At 43.6% G+C, this 18,903-nt stretch overlaps 1 protein-coding gene across 2 annotated transcripts in view; it reads left to right on the forward strand.

Annotated features, from left to right (window-relative positions):
- NPTN (neuroplastin) overlaps window positions 1-18,903 on the forward strand; it is a 74,578-nt gene that overhangs the window by 51,858 nt on the left and 3,817 nt on the right. For both annotated transcript variants that reach the window (XM_019832083.3, XM_019832082.3), the window contains exons 5-6: window positions 7,755-7,888; window positions 13,029-13,302. In XM_019832083.3, coding sequence (XP_019687642.1) covers window positions 7,755-7,888; window positions 13,029-13,302 — 408 coding nt within the window. The remainder of the gene's footprint in view (window positions 1-7,754; window positions 7,889-13,028; window positions 13,303-18,903) is intronic.

Genomic DNA, 18,903 nt, shown 5'->3' on the forward strand with positions numbered 1-18,903 from the left:
CCCTGTTTCCTCCTCTGTTGTGTGGCCTTACAAATGATATATTACAGTTCAGACTGGCCGAGATGGACCTCATGGTGATGACACCGAATATCATTAAGAGTAATAATACATATCTCTCATCTGTATGGCCCTTTAGCATGCAGATTGTTCTCATGGTTATTTGTTTGATAGGCAGCTAGTTTGGTAGGTGAGGACGCTTAGAGGTTGTGACATCCTTAGGTCAGAGCTGATGGCAAAGCTGGTTCTGACTCAGAATTGCCCATACTTGAAAAGTCTTCGAGAGCAAAATAATAATAATACCTTGAAGCTTCTAGAACACTTTGAGCATCAACTTCAGCCCAGATAACCATACCTATACTTTCTTTTCATGGTGCTACCCTGACCTTCATTAATAAGAATAAGAATGGCTAACATTGCACATTAACTGTATGCCAGGCGCCATTCTGGGTGCACTGCTGTTTCTGTCCTCCCAGTAGTCTTCACAACTTTTGGATGGAAATGCTGTTGTTATTCCTACTTTCCAGGGGAGAAAATGGAGACTCAAAGGAATTAGATGACTTAACTGGTGTGGCAGGTAAAGAGTGGAACGTGGGTTCTCACCTGTGCTCCTGAACACTAAGCCATGTTACTGTGTGCAGCATATAACAGTTAGAAGGCCTTGGACTGAGAGTTAGAGGAATCGGATTCTGATCCTGCCCTGCCATTAAACTTGCTGTGGCCCTAACCGTTTGCTCTCTTACCTTGGGCCTCAGCTTCCACAAGCATGGGATGAAGCAGGATGAGATAGATGGTCTTGGAGGTCCTGTAAGGCTCCAGCAGTCTGTAGTTCCCTTATATGGATACAAATGAGAGGTTGGGTTATTAAAGGAAAATGATCTCTAAGCTTCTTTTCCTCATGGTAGCGGCTATGTCACCTTCTCAACTTTGTGAATGTCACCTCAGTGTTCCCCATACTTCCACTCATCTTCCTGTCTTAGGGGACACTCCTTCTTACAGTCGCCTTGTCTCAAACACTGGTGCGAGGAAGGGTATGAAAGCAGTGGTTCTCAAACTTGATTTAATGTGTAGGCAATGTGGTCTGACATCAGGCTTTATTCAGAGCATTCCGGGTGATTATAGCATATAGCCGAGGTTAGAATCATGGTCTTAGAAGAGACTTCAGTTACTACCCACTCAGTGCTCTCTCCTGCAGGAAAGGGAAAAGCCTCATCTGCTGAAGGCAGCACAAGTCCCACAAGTCCCTGCTTTAATCTTTACAGTTGATGATGAATCTACTCTGTGTAGAGAAGGCTTATTGAGCCACAAGCCGGCATCCTTGCTTCCATCCTGACCAGTCTCATATTGCTTCTTGCGCTTACCCCTTGGCTTAACAGTAAATCTTTTTTTTTTTTTTTTTTTTTTTTAATATTTACTTTTGAAAGAGAGAGGGAGACACAGAATCTGAAGCAGTCTCCAGGCTCTGAGCTGTCAGCACAGAGCCGGATGCGGGGCTCAAACCCACGAACCCTGAAATCATGACCTGAGCCGAAGTCGGACACTTAACCGACTGAGCCACCCAGGTGCCCCAACAGTAAATCTTGCTGTTATCTCTGCCTTCTTCAGCCAGGCCTCTTAATTTTGCCTACAGCAAGATGAGGTGTCTTTGGGATCTGATAGGCTACATAAAGGAAACAATGAGATCATCATATGGAATAGTATGTTTACTTAGAAACAGGCTACTCATTGACACCTTTGAGGATAGAGTTTCTTTGAAAACGAGTTGTGAGGTTATGAATTTGCTTTGAAAAGTGAGCACCAAAGAAGCAGTCCATGTAAGAAACTCCATACCATGACCCCTTTCTCGGCTCTGTCGTGCTTAACTGTATTTAACATCAGCTTCAGGTGAACATAACTCTATTGCCTAAGTGGACACTTTCTACAGCCACCAGTCTGACAGAGAAGCTGGACGCTCTGCTCTGAGTGTAGGCTGGTCAGGCAACAGAAGGTATTGAGGAGCATGAGGTTGTTCTCACCCACAGACCCAGATAATGAAATCGGGTTGGGTGTTGATGGGGAACTAAGACTCTTTTGGAGCCCCTGTATTGCCATTCATTAGGATACTGGAAGGATATCTATCCATTATCTAATTTCATTAGAGTATGTGACTAATGAAGGGAGAGAGCCAGTTAATTCCCAAGTGGGTCTGTGAGCTCTTTAAAAGTCTCTCTCTTCCTCCTTGCCTCCTTGAGAGGGCAAAGGGAAGTAAGGTATTTGTGTCAGACTCCTCAGACCTACCTTCAGACCAGCAGATCCTGGTTAAGCAGTTCCTTATTAAGTGGCAAGCCCACAGAAGATAAGGCACGTTAACTAATATAAATAAATAGGCCATTAATAAAAATTTGTCCAGTATCTGACCCGATTAAACCTTACTGGAGTTACAAGCACAAGTCCTGTTTGTGTCGGCAAACAGAGAATATAATAATCAACATCTCTTTGATTTCTTAGAACTCAAAGGCCAGAGTCTAAGCCTAGTCTTTCCTTTCCCTGACTACTGATAGGTCAATTTAAATGTTTATTTTTGACCCCGAGCTCTAGTTGTTACAGAGATATAACTTAATCCTTACAAGACCTCTTTGAGGTATGTGAATATTACTATTTTACAAAAGTGAGTAATGAAACTTAAATGACTTAAAGGACTTTAAATGATCCGCCTTAGGTTACTCAGTTGGTGAGTAGTAGTCTCATTAGAGCCTAAATTCCTCTGACTTAAAGTCCAAAGCTTTTTTACTTATGTTATAGTGTATGGAGTAAACTGTGACAGGTAAATCAGTCCACTACAGATCTGGAATGTTCCAGTACCTCTACAAGCAAAGATAACATTTGGACAGTTTGTTATGCATGTTGTAAAGCATACTGTATATTTTTATTTTTATGGACTCTGTTCTAGTTTGGTTTATTTCCCTTCTGTATGTAAAGTTCAAAAAGCATAGCCTCTGGGATCAACCCTGAATTTGTTTCTAGCTTCACTGTTAACTAGCAGTGTAATTTTAGATGTTAAGTAACTTTTCCAAACTTGAGTTTTCTTTTATGTAAATGGGGTAATATTTTCTTTCTTCATTGGGTCGTTAAATGACCCCCAAACTTAGTGGCTTAAAACAAGAAACTCTTACTACCTCATAGTTTCTGTGAGTCAGGAATTAGGGAGCAGATTAGTGGGGGTGACTGCAAGCAGCAGTCTTCTGAAAGCTCGACCGGCACTGGAGGATCTGTGTCCTCAGTGGCCGCCTCGCATGGCTGCTGTTGGTCAATTCCTCACTGTGTGAGCCTTTTCCACAGGCTGTTTTGAGTGGCCTCCCAGGATGACAGCTAACCTGCCCCAGATTGTGTGATCGAGAGAGAGCAAGGAGAAAGCCACACTGGCTTTGTGAACTATCCAAAGTTGCATACCTTTATTTCTGCTTTACTTCATTCATGAGAATTGTGCCACTAAGTCCAGCCCACGCTCAAGGGGAGGGAGCTATTACACTTCACCTTTTGAAGGGAAGAACATCAAAGAATTTGGAGACTATTTAAAAACCACCATGGGTGGACGCCGAGCCCTAAGGGCCCCTCTGCTCTCTGACCAGTGCTTTACATGTGCTCTGAGAGCCTGGTTTCATTTTTTGCTTTGGTTCCTCTGTCTTGTTTAGCTGGTAGGACAGGAACAGGCTTGCTTTCTTTTTGTCCCCCTCCCCAACATTTTTTTTTTTTTTTTTTTTTTTTTTTTTTTACTATTTGACTATGGTTGGCATAAAATGTTACATTAGCTTCAGGTACACAACTTTGTGATTTGACAAGTTTGTGCATCATGCTATGTTCACAAGTGTGGCTACCAACTGAGGAACGTGATTTTTGATTGAGCAGTTACCATAAAGGAAAGAGAGAAGTGAAAAAACTTTTCATTGACCCAGAGGCTAAAGTGATAGTTGTTATAATCACTCCCTTAAGGATAGAGTGATGTGGCTTAATTTTCTCTCTGCTCATAATACTAGTGACACTCCCACCATCCTAAGGGTGAATAATCAGGGCTTCACTCAGTATTCTTTGCTAAGCTGAGGAGAAAGCAACAGATCTAACCATTGAAAACTCTTTCCTGTAGGTTTATTCTATGTAAATATGACCAATGAAGTGTGATGGGGTAGCTAAGTTCCTAGATAATCTCTCTGCATAGTGGCCTTTAAGGCCATGTTCACATCTATAAATAGAAGCCACTGTAGAACACCAAGGTAGATGAATGAAAAGGAGAAGTAGTGTTCTCCTAAACACCAAGGTAGGAGTGAAGACCATCCCCATCTCTCTCCTCAGGTCTTGGGCTTCTAGTCTGCATCCTTTCAGAATATTGACTTTTTTTTTCTTTTCAAATTTTTATGTAAATTCTAGTTAACATACAGTGCAATACTGATTTTAGGAGTAGAACTCCGTGATTCATCACTTATATACAACACTCAGTGCTCATAATAAGTGCCCTCCTTAATACACATCACTTAGCTAAGCCCAACCCCTACCCACCTCCATCTCAACCCTCTGTTTGTTGTCTATCTTTAAGTCTCTTATGGTTTATTTCCATCTCTCTTCTTCCCCCCCACCATATGTTTATGTGTTTTGTTTCTTAAATTCCACATGCGTGAAATCATATGGTATTTGTCTTTCTCTGACTTACTTTGCAAATGGCAAGATTTCATTCTTTTAGGTGGCTGAGTAATATTCCAGTGTGTGTGTGTGTGTGTGTGTGTGTGTGTGTGTGTGTGTGTAAATATCATGTCTTCTATATCCATTCATCAATTGATGGACACTTGGGCTCTCTGCATGGTTTGGCTATTGTTGATAATGCTGCAGTAAACATCAGGGTGCATGTACCCCTTAGAACCTGTATCTTTTTATCCTTTGGGTAAATACCTGGTAGTGCAATTGCTGGACCATAGGATAGTTCTATTTTTAACTTTTTGAGGAACCTCCATACTGTGCTCCAGAGTGGCTGCACCAGTTTGCACAGAATAGTGACTTTCTTGGAGGCCATGGTGCCATACACCAGATCGACTTTTAGCCTTCTGGGTGGTTCTAATGTGTAACCTTGAGATGAGTCCCCAAGGTAAAAGCTGATGGTACTGAATTCACAGTACTATTGGAATTAGTTAGTTAACTGGGCTAGAGTGGGTATTCTCTGTGGGGCAAAGGAAAACGGAAAAATATGTCACACATAAGCTGATTTCTAAAATTTATATCTTCACCCTAGACTACTCCTCTGGGCTTCAGACTTGATACTCAGCTGTCTACTTGACACCTTCACTTGGAGGTTAAAGACGTATCTTAAGCTTAACATGTCCTCAACTTTGAACTCCTGGTTTTTACCACAGCCATTGCTCCATTCCTAAACAAAAACAAAACAAAAGCAAGCCAACAAAAAACTACCTGGTTCTTCTGTAGTCTTATCCTAGTAACTGGCAACTCCATTCTTACAATTCTTCAAGCCAGAAACCTTTGAGTCATCCTTGACTTTCTTCGTCACATCCCACATCCATTCCATTAGCAAATACCTAACTCAACCTGTAAAATGTATCGGAATCTCTTTCACTTCTACCGCCCTCATCCAAACCACCCTCTCCTTTGCCTGGATTACTCTAATAGCTCCCTTAAATAAATGGTCTTGATTCCACATAGTCATCTACATAGTAGCCAGAGGAAGCCTGTTAAAACATGCAAATCATTTTATACCTATGTTTGATATTTACCAGTGGCTTCCCAGCTGACTCAGAGTAAATGCCAAAGTCCTTTCAGTGGCCTGCAAAGTCCTATTCAATCTGGGCTCCATTCACTCTGATTTCATCTCCTACCATCTTTGCCTTTCTTACTGTGTTTCAGCCAAACTCCTCCATGCCGTTCCTTGTACATAACAAGTGCACCTGTGCCTCAAGGCTTTTTGTCTTTTATTTGGAGTGTTCTTCCCACAGATACAGGAGTGTGCTCCTCCCTTAGTGTTCTTCATGACTGTGCTAAAATGCACCTCAGTAGAAAGACCTTCCCCCACTAGTCAGTGATGTATCTGGCATGTGGTGGGTGCTCAACAAATCTTTGTCGGATGAATGAAATACAACTATAAGCGAAATGTGGTAGTCCTGCTTGCTGTGTTTCCCCATGATGGTGTTTTACTTAGTGTATTGCCACGGAGCTTGCTCCTTGGAGGACTTAAGATGTTCTTCACTCTTTACTGACTGAAGAAAGCTCTGAGGCAGGGGGAGCAGTAGGTCTGAGCAGTAACCAAGTGGCTTTGGGAGAAATCTGGTGACATGGCAGTAAGATGGAGCCAGCCTGGCCCACTCCCTTCTGCAGTGAGGAAGTCTACCTGGAAAAACAAAAAGGCATTTCCTTTAAAACCTCCTCTTTAGATAGAAAACACCACACACTGTGTAGTACTGAGCAGGTTTCAGTTTGGCTGGCAGTGGTGATAGAGACAGCTTGGAACCTCATTCATTCCATTTCTGTCCAGGTGCCTCTGGAGGTGGCCTTGGAAGCACAGTCTGAGAAGTAGCAGAACTTTGGATTTGTTTTAAGCCAAGAAAAAACAGGCTGTTTTGAGGGGGAACATGGGATAAGCCCGTGATATAATACAATTGTACAGGCTTTTATAGTTGCAAAGTGAGTGTTTTAAATCTTTCCTACCCAAGGCCCCTGGATGTAGGCAGGGGCGAGGATTATCTCCATTTGATAATGGGTGTAGAAATGAAGCACAGAATAATTAAAGAACTAGCAAAACTTGAATTTGGACCAGACCTGTTGATTCTCTTTCCTGTCTTGGCCAACTATGTGACATCTGGCCTACTTTGAGTTTTATTGCTTTCACATTACTTACTGTAACTGGTGAGGTATGGTAGAAAATATTGTCAAGATCAAAGGAGGCTAAATTCAAAGAATTAGCCCCCATCTCAGGCTTCCTGGATCCTTGAAACTTATCTAATTTTTAAACCACAGGTGCTGTCTATTTCTTCCTAAGTGATCCCTTAAAGCAGAGAAGACCAGCAGCGTCTAACATGTCTAGAAAAAATTCCCCCAAGATTGGGTTTATTGAGATTACTGCAAATCAGGTGTACAGGTCAGATTCTTAAACTGTTAATAAAATCTCTTGGGACACTGGTTGAATTTCCTGTTTATTCCTTTCTTGTGAAGACAGTTTGCTGGATTTCCTCTTTCCTGGAAGAGCCTTGCCCATTGATAGTCATCAGATAGCTTCTCCAGGCATTCATTATTTTTATATAGCTTGCAATCTTTGACTTGATTTTAAATGTTTGACCTTAGAGATCTCTCATTTCCTTAAGGGAATATATGACATTTGATATAATCCATAATTGTTATTAGTTCAGGCATGAAAAAACCATGACTGGAAGAGGAGATGATAATAGCTTCTGTTTGCATTTTTTTTTTTTTTTAAAGGATGTCTTAATTTAGGGCAGTTGAGCCTATGCCTCCTCTTCCAGGAGGTTAGAGAGCCACCTGTATTAATAGCAGAACTTCACATATAGCAATCCTGGTATTTGCTTTGGCTGCTTTGGTGGGTGGGAGGTAGGGCATGGTTTGATTCCATTGCTCTGTTCTGACCTGAAATGCATGTTATCAAAGATAAATATGAGGATGGGCCTAAAGATTGGCTATCTTAGAAGCAGGGCTCTGAGTCAGTAGGTGGGGCCTTTGTATCCTCTTCAGAATAGCTTCCCATGATAACTGTTCAACACTCTTTCTCACAGCTGCTCCTGACATCACTGGCCACAAACGGAGCGAGAACAAGAATGAAGGGCAAGATGCCATGATGTATTGCAAATCAGTTGGCTACCCGCACCCAGAGTGGATCTGGCGCAAGAAGGAGAATGGTATGCCCATGGTGAGTAGGAGGCAGCCCTGATTCTCTATACCTGGGTCTCTGTGGTTGCTGGAGTTCCTCCTGGGGAGGTCCAGACATCTGGACCAGTTTCTGCAACCCCTGCCATAATGGCATGGCCCTGGTTACCCTTTCTAGTCATGAATGTTATGAATCTGGAGGTCACTGACAGTCTCTGTCCAGCACTGGAATCCCTACGTGATCTGTTAGAGCTGTTTGTCTACTAAGCGATTTGACTGGTTTGCCTTCAAGACAAGAAGCTGAAAGAGCTAATCCCAATCTTAAACTTCTTTTTTATTATTCTAGTGCATCTGTCCTAAAGAAAATACTGTTCTTGGTGTAGTCTTAACATACCTTTCTTGTTTTTTGGAAAGACAAGGCAATGAGGGCAATTACTAGTATATGCCTGGGACACAGAAAGTACTGATTAGGAATTGGGGCAACATGATGAGCCTCAGGAGCAGCCTTAGACATTGGAAATCTGACAGTATCTGCTCCAGAAAAGGTCAAAGAAGACATCTTTTTCAATCTGTGGGATGATTCTTGATGGTGTTGGGGGAGTCAAATATTTGTTAGACTCTCATTCTCTCTCTGATTTCGTGACATTTGGCCAGTCTCTTTTTCTGTGAGAGGGTGTCATACATTCCTCCTCTCCCGAGGCCTTGCATGCCCAGCACTGTACTTTTCAGGCATCCTCTTTGTCAATCATCAGGATCAGAAGGGACCCTGGAGATAATCTAATCTGCTTCTTCAGAAAGGTTGCATTATTAACCAAGGTAAATTAGTGACAAAACCAAGGAAGGGTCAAATCCATTTTTTTTTTTAAATTTCAAGTCCATAATTCTTCCCACTCTAGGATCTCTCAATAATGATATGTCAAGTGGTGGTAAGGACTCTGACATTAACAATGATGACTAGATTTCAGAAACCCACTAATAAGGGGTCGTGATGAGGAAGGGAGAGGTTATTTTCAGAGCAGGCCCTGAAAAGTCAACAAAACATTTAATTCTCTAAAGTGCTGGCAAGCAAATGCCCATTTCTCTCCTGGTATCTGGGTAGGAGAGCCCTTGAGCTTTTGCCAAAGCAGATTGGGATTCCTCAGTGGATATTTTCATCTCCTCTTCTTCTCATGCCCATGAATTCTTTTTTTGTTTGTTTGTTTTATGTTTTTTTTTTTTTTTTTTTGAGAGACAGAGTGTGAGCAGGGGAGGGGCAGAGAGAGAGAGAGAGACAGACAGACAGACAGACAGACAGACAGAATCTGAAGTGGGCTCCAGGCTCTGAGCTGTCAGCACAGAGCCTGACACGGGGCTCAAACTCATGAACCACGAAATGAAGTCATACACTTAACCTCCTGAACAACCCAGATGCCCCTCATGCCCATGAACTCTTAATTATCTGTTACATTGTGAAGAACCTTTGAAATCAATTACTACTTCTTGTTGCTTTCAAGCTGTGAATCGTTTGGGAAACAGAAAACTTTTAATGAAAGAGGGGTAGGGAAAAGAAAAGCAATTTCTAGGTTGATGCCTTTGAAAACCAGTTTGTCGAACAGTCTAAACTTGGTTGAGGGCTAAGATAAAATGCTTTCAGTTTTTTTTCTAGACACTAATTTCAGTACAGATCCCTTTTCTAGACAGATCCCATAACTTTGTTGGATCTCTTTGTTTTTAAAGAATTTAGTCCAGCCCAATCCAAAATTCCAGTTTTCTCTCTCATCCCCTTTCCCTAGGCTGCAAGGGGGGGAGCAGAGGATTGTCTTCATTCTGTCTTCTGGGTTTTTCTTCTGTATGGAGTGGGAAAGAGGACAAGTATGGCTCATCTGACTTATCCTATAGCCCACTGCTTCTTGGCTGCTCCTTCTGTGGCCTCTGCGCGTCAGGTGTCCAGATCTGGATCTTGTAAGAACTTGTGTTAGTTCTTATAGGACCAGTTCTCAGATATTAGCGGTCTACTCTAACCGAAATCTCTGTTTCTTGCTTAGCTCCGGCCACAGATGATTTTTACTGCTGGGGTCTTCTCACCCAGAAGGCAACCAACCCTGTCAGGGAAACGTGAACATCATGGCTCTTCAAATCCTGGGAGTATAGGCCACTCTGCCTTCAGATCTCCAAATAGCCCTTTCCAAGATTGAGAGGCATACGGCACATCAGCCGGTCTCCTGCCTAAACAAATACCCACTGGAAAAAGACAGTTTCTTCTTGGCACCCCCAGCCTGAGTGATTCTCTTGGTGCCTGTTCCACTCAGCTGCAGGGTGGGAAGCTGCATGCAATGCCAAGTGTAACTCTCTTCCTGTCACCTCTAATCCTGTCTTCTCTTTTATAGATTGGTGAGGGTTGATGTGGTCATGTGAGGGGTAAGGTAGCTTGATGGACTCCCTTGTAGTAAGCCCTAGCAGGACTATTTGCCCCCTGATTTGTTTGAACCTTTTTTTTTTTTTTTAAAGAGATAGGTACTTTTTTTTTTAAAAGTAAATCATAATTTCTGACCATAAATGTAAAAATTACAGTCGTGTTAAATACAAAGTTTTAAGTATCCTCCTTAAAAGGCAGATTTAAGAAACAAAAATATGATATGTTGTTTAAGATAATCTACATATAACAAAATAATATAAAAGTGTTAAAACGAAAGTGATGGACAAAGATATAGTGAAATTCTATAAATAGAAAGAACAAGTGAAAATCTTAACATCATAGAAAGTGAAATTCAAATAAAAAACATTAAACCAGGGGCGCCTGGGTGGCGCAGTCGGTTAAGCGTCCGACTTCAGCCAGGTCGCGATCTCGCGGTCCGTGAGTTCGAGCCCCGCGTCAGGCTCTGGGCTGATGGCTCAGAGCCTGGAGCCTGTTTCCGATTCTGTGTCTCCCTATCTCTCTGCCCCGCCCCCATTCATGCTCTGTCTCTCTCTGTCCCAAAAATAAATAAACGTTGAAAAAAAAAATTAAAAAAAAAAAAAAAAAAACATTAAACCAGGGTGCCTGGTGGCTCAGTTAAGTGTCCAACTTCACCTCAGGTCATGATCATGAGTTTGAATCCAGCATCGGGCTCTCTGCTGTCGGCGGAGAGCCTGCTTCACATACTCTGTCTCTCTCTGCCCCTCTTCCCCCGCTTTCCTGCCCCCCCCATACTCTGTCTCTTTCTCTCTCAAAAAATAATAACTAATAAAAAGTAATACCTTAAAAGGGTTAAACCAAGAGTTCCTTTTTATCATGATAAGAGGATTAATCCATAATAAAGACAAAGCTATCATGATCTTTTCACACTACATAGTACAGTTCCAAAATGAATGAATTAAAGATTGGAAATACAAGGAAATGTAGCCAGAAGCACAATTATATGGTGGCATACTTACATATATTATTTTTAGTCTTTGACAGGTGAGATGAAAAATCACCAACACTGTAGGTTTGAATATCTAATGACTAAGGTGACACAGTCTTGATACTGAAACCTAAGTATCAATCACTATCAGTCATAAATGTATGTGAACGCTTCCTAAGTGCAAATTAATGATGTTTGAATCCTTTTTTAAAAAAAAATGTACACATTTTTATTATTGAAGTATAGTTGACATATAATGTTATATTAGTTTCAGGTATACAGCATAGAGATTTGACAGTTCTGTACATAATGCAGCACTCACCACGATTAGCGTAGTCACCATCTGTTACCTTACACGTCATTACAGTATTATCGACTCTATTCCCTATGCTGTGCTTTCATCCAAGAATATAGGGTACTTTTGATGCTTCTCCTTAGTCATCAATTCTGTAGCAACAGGACAAGTCTCCACTCAGTATCTTGTTATGCATTGATTGAAAAGGTTAAAAGTTTCTTGCATAAAATGCTATTCAGAAAATACTTAGTGAAGGCCTGTGGATCAAAGAAGACAATAATCATTTCTGATTATAAGTGAAAAACATGGAATTAGTGAGCCGGTAGAGCAGGGGGGTGGGGGGGGGGGGTGAGAGAAGTTGGCAGCTTTCCAAGTCCTCGAGTCGAAGCTTCATGGGATAACTTGTTTTGAAGGTTGAGTTTGCCATTTCAGGCATACCCACACTCAACTGCAGACACGATTGTATGCTATAGCTAGACATCATTCTGGGGATTATCTTCCCCTTTCCTCTCTACTATTTCTGATTACACTTTAGTTGCATAACAACTGGCACATGAGTCCATTTTCCTGCTACCCCAGGGGATCAGTGCTATAAGCCTGCTGGATCCCAGCTCCACCTAGAGCCCTGCTTGTGCACTCTCACCTCCGCCTTCCCACATGGGCCTGGAGTACTCCCGTCCTACTTAGCACCTCTCCTCCCCACAATCTAGTGCAAAAGCTGGCTCTTGTCAAGCTTTCCCTGACTGTTTCTGGCACTGGCCACTCACTCTGCCCCACAGTATTTGGTACATGCCCTCCATTGGGGCTTCTCGTCGCATTCCTATGACCATCCCTTTTGAGGTTCCCTCTTGAGGTCAGTCTCCTTGTTCGTTTTTGTATCATACTTTTCCCTATTTCACCTTCCCCTTGGTAGGATATAAGACATGTAGCATACATTAGTAAATAGTTGATTGATTGAATAAACTTTGCTTTAACCCTGTAATTCTGAAAGGAAAGGGCAGTCTTGACTAGTCTTGACTAGGAGCAAGTTCTTAGCATTGTTTTTGGAGGAAGTTTAAGGAGACTTCCCAGAATTCACCAAGCACGAAGTAGATGTCCTGACTCTGAAGTCATCAGACAGGCCTGAGGTTAGCATATATGCCTGACCGTGGAGGTCACACCCCTCCTTCTCAATTCTCCTTCTGTGTTATGGTTTCTTACCATATGGTATTTGAAGTAGCATTTTCTAGATTGAGTAGGTCTTCCAGTCACTTTATAGAAGTTGGAGAAGTCTGGAGGACCAACAGTGGGGGAGGCCTTAACCTGGCTCTACCAGAAGTTTACTAACGTGTTGTTGTTGTTGTTGATATTGAAAGGAAGTTAATAATGAAGGGCTCACAAGTCACCTGGACAAAGATGGTCCTAGACACTGCTCCCTCATCCCAGCCAATGATCTTGCTAAGAATGGAGAACAGTGCCACCTTATCTTGGACACGAACTCAACTACTCTGACCTCTGTGTGTTCTCCCTTTCTCCACCCTGAGCAGGACATTGTCAATACCTCTGGCCGCTTCTTCATCATCAACAAGGAAAATTATACTGAGCTGAACATCGTGAATCTCCAGATTACGGAAGACCCTGGCGAGTATGAATGTAATGCTACCAACTCCATTGGCTCTGCCTCCGTTGTCACCATCCTCAGGGTACGGAGCCACCTGGCCCCACTCTGGCCTTTTTTGGGAATTCTGGCTGAAATCATCATCTTGGTGGTGATCATTGTTGTGTATGAGAAGAGGAAGAGGCCAGATGAAGTTCCTGATGGTAAGAGCATCCCTACAAAATAGCTATAATGTTGGGGTTGGTTCCTTGGGATGGTTTCCAAGCACCCAAAGAGGACTATAAGTATGTTGGGGTTCAGTCCCAAAAGGAGAGAAGGAAAATTCTCATACTGGTTCCTTAATCCCTACCCCTAAGATTAGCCACCTAGAGCTATAATTATTAGCTCTGTCCCTCCATTTGGGTGTTCTCCAAGCCCCAGTCCCATCTGCCCTTCAGGCCCCATGTGGGGAGCGGGCAGCTGTCAGTCTCTTTGTTCAGCTCTGTCCTCCTTCAATACAGATCATCAGGCAGATTGAGCTTGAGGAGAATCCAAGTCAAGCCTAGAAGCCACCCCAAGATCGCAGGCCACCTGGCCTTTCAGGCAGATTTAAGGTATCTAATTGGTTGTCACATGGTTGCCTCGTGTAGCCCCTGTAGGTAACTGCCCCAGTCCAGTCAAACTGTTCTTGAGAAAAGCCATTGGAACAAGCCAGCCTTTGGTTCCCTTGGTTGGTCCCTTTGATAGGTTTTCAAGGTTCTTGGTGAAGCAGGCACCTAGCATTTGGCTTTTCTGTCTCACAGACAAAATGGTGGGAGTCTGATCCATCCACACCCCCACTTTTAAGGCAGAGATAGCTAAGCAGTAACACCTGGAGCCCAGGCCCCAGGGTGGCACCCGCAGGCTGGTGGAGTGCCAGAGATGGGAGTGGATAGAGCGGCACTAGGACTACAGTGAACTATTAAGCTTTGGAAAGAACATGGATCTTAGATTTGGGGACATGCTTACAATCAGGAAGGTCCTAGGAAATCTTTTTTTTGTTGTTTTTTTGTTTTTTTTTGGTATTCCATTTGTAACCCTGGGATTCCAGTCAGGGGACAGCTCCTGCTGGAGACTTGTATCAGTAGCTCCTTCAGCTTTCTGACTAGCTCCCCACCCTCCTGTCCTGTCACGTCATCAGCAAATGAATCGGCCAGCCAGAGATTACCCCCACTTGTCCATCACTGACTAGATGAGAAGGGTGTGTGCCCAAGTTCAGTGGAGGCGGGCCTTGGGTGATGGTGGGGTTGCCAACTCTGGTGTGACTGTTCTGGGCCTGTGCTTGTGCACTGTGGTCCTGTGCCTTGCCCCACAGAGTTGTCCTTGTCCCACAGAGTTGTCCTTGTCCCCGTGGCTGACCAGCAGGACTGCAGCCCCAACCATGTGTGTCTGGAGAGAATTGCTAAGGGGGGTCTGCTGCTCCCTCAGAAGTCATGCAGCCCTGAAGGCATGCTGGTGGCTTCAGCCTGTCTGGGAGGCCATGTTTGAGAACAGCAGCCTCTTCCCCTCTTTTCGTTTCTTCTCAGCACCTCCAGATCTCTGCCTGCACTAAGTAGAGGGGAGTATTCTAGGGAGGCTGGCAAAAAGATTTGTCGCTGACACTAACAACGCATGTAGGGAGCCCTGGCAGAACCCCTCCCGGTGTACATCCAGCAGTGAGCTAGACAGAGGAGTGAGGCGGACGCCAGCTGGAAGTCGATGGGCCTGTGTGAATAAATGAGCTGATTCCCTGCAACAGAAGTGTGCCCCCGGGATTTTTACATTCCTTCTCCTAGGTGCACAGAACTGCTGTTCTACGAGGTGAACTGCATTCTTGGGATTTTTCACATATGCATAATGCTTTTTTCTCTAGATTTTTCTCTTTCCTGCTACAAATTAGGACTCCCAAGCAAGGCAGAATACCTGTATTTAGGCCTGAGAGTAAAGGGAAGTTGTTTGTATTTCTAGCACAGCTCTTTAGAAGCAGTTATGCCTCAGTCCTGCAAAGGGCTTTTCATCCCCTCAGAATGCTTTTGCTTTGCTAAATATCACCTTGCTCAGCCTTCCCTTTGGAAAGGTGGAGAAGCAAAAAGTCAGGTAGGAAAGGGCAAAGATGGGCTTCCGGACCTGATTTTTTATTTTAAGATGATGAGGCTGGGTGCTGCTCTCTTGGCAGAGTGGTATGTTGGCTTAGCTGGTCTCCATCAGAGGTTCCGGTCTTCCTCGTAGGAAGCCACTTTGTTTACCAGGTTGCTCTCCCAGCGTGTCTGGAAGACATTTGGGTTAGATTTGAGAAGTGGTTCGTATTGGTTCTGACAAGTGCAGACACCTGCCTGGGGAAGTGGCTGTCTTAAAAGAGCTAGAGCTCCATGGCTACTGAACTCAAGTGGTGGCTAGTTGAGTAGAGGAGACCGCTGTGGCCAGTAAATCTTCTGAACAGCTTCCTGAAGGGAAGGTACTTCTTTTAAGCTAAATTATTATAGACAGTGGAAGAATCCTACATAAAAGACGTGGGTAAGTGCAAAGTAAAATCTCTTTGCTCTGATCTCCTGGAAGAAATGTAATGCAAGCAGCGTTTACTTTTTTTGTTCTTGAATTGGGGCAACAGACCTGGGATGCTGGAATTATTGCGGTGTTCGCCTCCTCTCTGCTCCCTTCCCGACAGCCAGCGCGGCCCAGGCTCCATTCTCCATCTCCACTTCCCTGCCTTGCTCTGGCATTTCCATCCCAGAGTTTTCTCCTTTGTTTGCTTCCTCCTCTCAAACCCCTCCCTGCTCCTATGCCCCTTTATTTCTTGTCCTCCTGGAATTAATCATTAAAGAAAAAAAAAAGTTGATTGTTCCTCAGTGAGTTTTCCTTATGCTGTGGCTTTTTTTCCAGCCAGTTTCCCCTCAACTCCCATGCGTCCCTCATATGCTTTCTCCCCACCTGCCCTGTCCCCAGGTCTACATATAGAGAGATGCAGGCGCTCCTTTGTGGAATGAATGAAGAGGTACCTTGTATCTGATACGAATTGGGAGTTTTAGAGGTGATGGATTTTTATCAGCCAGCCGTCTGTGGCTCTGTCGACTTATTTGTGCCACTGTGAAAATGGATTTTTTTAATATGCCTGACATGCTTTCTCTGCCAAAATAGGTACTTTTTATTATCAAGGTAGACCTAGGATTTATTTTTGACTTACTGAACTTTTTCTTATGTGAAAAAATTTCATATAAAACTCATAATACTTCTATTCGGGTAGTCTGTGAGTTCTTGGTAACTCAGCCCCTGACCAGAAAAGCACTAAGTGAACAGTTTAAAACTACACACCTGCACAAATTTGAACTTAGAGAGTTTACTCCAAGTACGCTTCACCAGAATGGCAAAGATTGCTTTAGATTTCTCACATAAAAAATGCTTAGGGTTAAGGGTTAGCTACTTCCAGTAGGGGGAGGGGGAAAAAAGGCCTCTGTGTCTTAGTCTACTGGCATCTACTCAGAACATTTTTAAGCAAAACTCACACTAAGTCCCTTTTAGCCCCTGCTGTGGTCTCTTTGAGGATCGGTGCCCAGTAGATTGGTTGTCTTCTAGGTAGATGGTCTGCATCTCACCTTTTACCTTCAGTGTTTTCAGGAACAGATGAGTCATGGAGACAAACAAGGGCTTCGTTTTTTCAGCTTACTCATCACTTGACTACATTCTCTGAAAATATTACATGATAATTTTCTAAAAAGAGTGGGTCCAGCCAGCATCCCCCTAGCCTTCCATCCATCCTACAGCTCACATGCCTGGAGCAGACCTTCTGTGCTGGTTCTCTGCTGAGTGAAGCAGAGGGGTTGGTGTGTGCTTCCAAGTTCCCCCCTCCCCGCTCACCTGGGGAGATGAGGCGGGAACCTGCCTCATGGTTGGTGCCTTCAGTTCTACTGGACGTTTTAGTGACCACAGGTGAAAACAGTAGGAGCTGATTTAAGAAAAGCAGTGGTGGCATCAAAAAGAGTTTTCTGTTTTCACTTTAGGGAGATAATTTTTATAAGCAGTTCAAAGGGACTCTTCTGAGTTACTGATGGAGATCTGAGGTTTTGGGGGGACCATTTTTAGTGGCTCTGATGCATTCGAACTCTTTTAGACACTCTACGATTAAGAGGTATTCTGACATCCGAAAAATCTATCAGTTGGGAATATGAAGCTTCACAACAGACCAGGAATGTTGGTAAAGAAATGTGATCTTTAAAATGACATGCAAAACACACCTTTCATTGTCTCTTAACTAGGGGTCCTCTGAGTCCATTACCTTATGGAGAAAATACAATAGGACCAAATATGAAAGGAAACTGGAAGTAACTGTTAATCAGTCTCTGGTTTAATGCTAATCTGCTGAGATGAGGCAAAATGTAAGCAGGTTTAGAAACTATAAAAGCCCATCCTCCGTGAGATGAAGGCAGTGAACAAGGAGCTTTGACCAGACAGGCCCCTCTTGGTCATTCTGACTGGAAAGCCATCTTTTTGGAGGTGCTACCATGTCAGGTAACCCATTCTTTAGCGGGCATCGCAGAGCACTCTTCCTGATGACACGGCCATGTGATCTAGGGGAGCGAGGGCCGGAGTACGTCTGTTGGGAAGACAGCAGTTCCACCAGGAACTTCACTCTCCTGAGGTGGATTCCAGAAGCATCTTGTTTCCCTTCTCCCCAGTCCTCTTCCTCTCATCTAGCCAGTGGTTGTGAGTAATGCCTAGGTGAAGAGAGGAGCCCTTGTTTAAGCAGCTATCTTTTGGCCTGAGGGTTTGGGGTATGTTGATATTTGTCGGTTACTATGACTTCTTTTTTTTCCCCCCTCAATTGCATCAAACCCTTAAAACATGGTGGTAAGTGAGCGATATGCATGCTTTTGGAGTTTGTTTAATCTCCGCTTCAGTCTATACGATGCACAGTTCATGATGTTAACACTTTTCTTCAAGTTTACTTCATTCACTTTCACAACTAATTTGGATTTCAGTTTGCTGTTCAGTTCTCATTTACTTTTTGATTTTCGTACCTTTTTTTCTGTAGTTCTGTTCTTTCCCTCTCTCCTGGTTTCCCTGTTAGGGTCAGGTTGTTTATTGTCTGACCTGTAAAGGGAGAGTGGTGCTGCGGATAGTGGCTCAGTCCAGGACAGTAGGAGACACGAGGCTCTTTTCTCGATTCCTTGTAAATGTGCAGGTGGATGTGGGGAGAGAGATGAAGTGAGGCTTAGACACTAGCGTGAATAGCACCCGCTCCCACTTGCAGGCATGGCAGCTGCACCGGAGCCGCTGTTGCTAAAACCCCAACGTGCGGCCCTTTGCACGTTACCGGCTTGTCAGGCTGGAAGACGACCCCACTGGGCGGACAGCAGGGCGTAACCCCCCACCAAAAGAAAAGCTTGTGTGTAAAGTGCTCGGGTCGGTGCCGACAGCGTCATGCTTTGAGAAGAGTAGCTTGGCTATCGCGATGTCCCCCCTCCCCTGCTTTTTCTTTCCACATTGGGAGTAGGTTGGTGGTGGTCTTGTCAGTTATCTTTAGAATTTTGTGTTTTCCGGTACACAGCCAGAGCACTAAAACTATCCTAAGTTTGCTCCTGTGTCTTTACCTTTAAGTCCCTGAAGTGCTTAGTTCCTAGCATGTAGCTGAGCTGGCTTGGCCTGGATGCTGAGAGCAGTCGGGTGTTGTGGTGAGGGTAGATTTAGGCCGGGCTCGTGTGTCTCAGTCCTGATATGTCTTCGTATATCTTCACTGCATACACAGCACACTGATGTCTCGGGTGTCCTCGACTCTTAGTTTGTTCTTTGTACCTGTTCAGTAGTGTACTGTT

Source organism: Felis catus, chromosome B3 (genome assembly GCF_018350175.1).
Source record: "Felis catus isolate Fca126 chromosome B3, F.catus_Fca126_mat1.0, whole genome shotgun sequence".
Lineage (NCBI taxonomy): Eukaryota > Metazoa > Chordata > Mammalia > Carnivora > Felidae > Felis > Felis catus.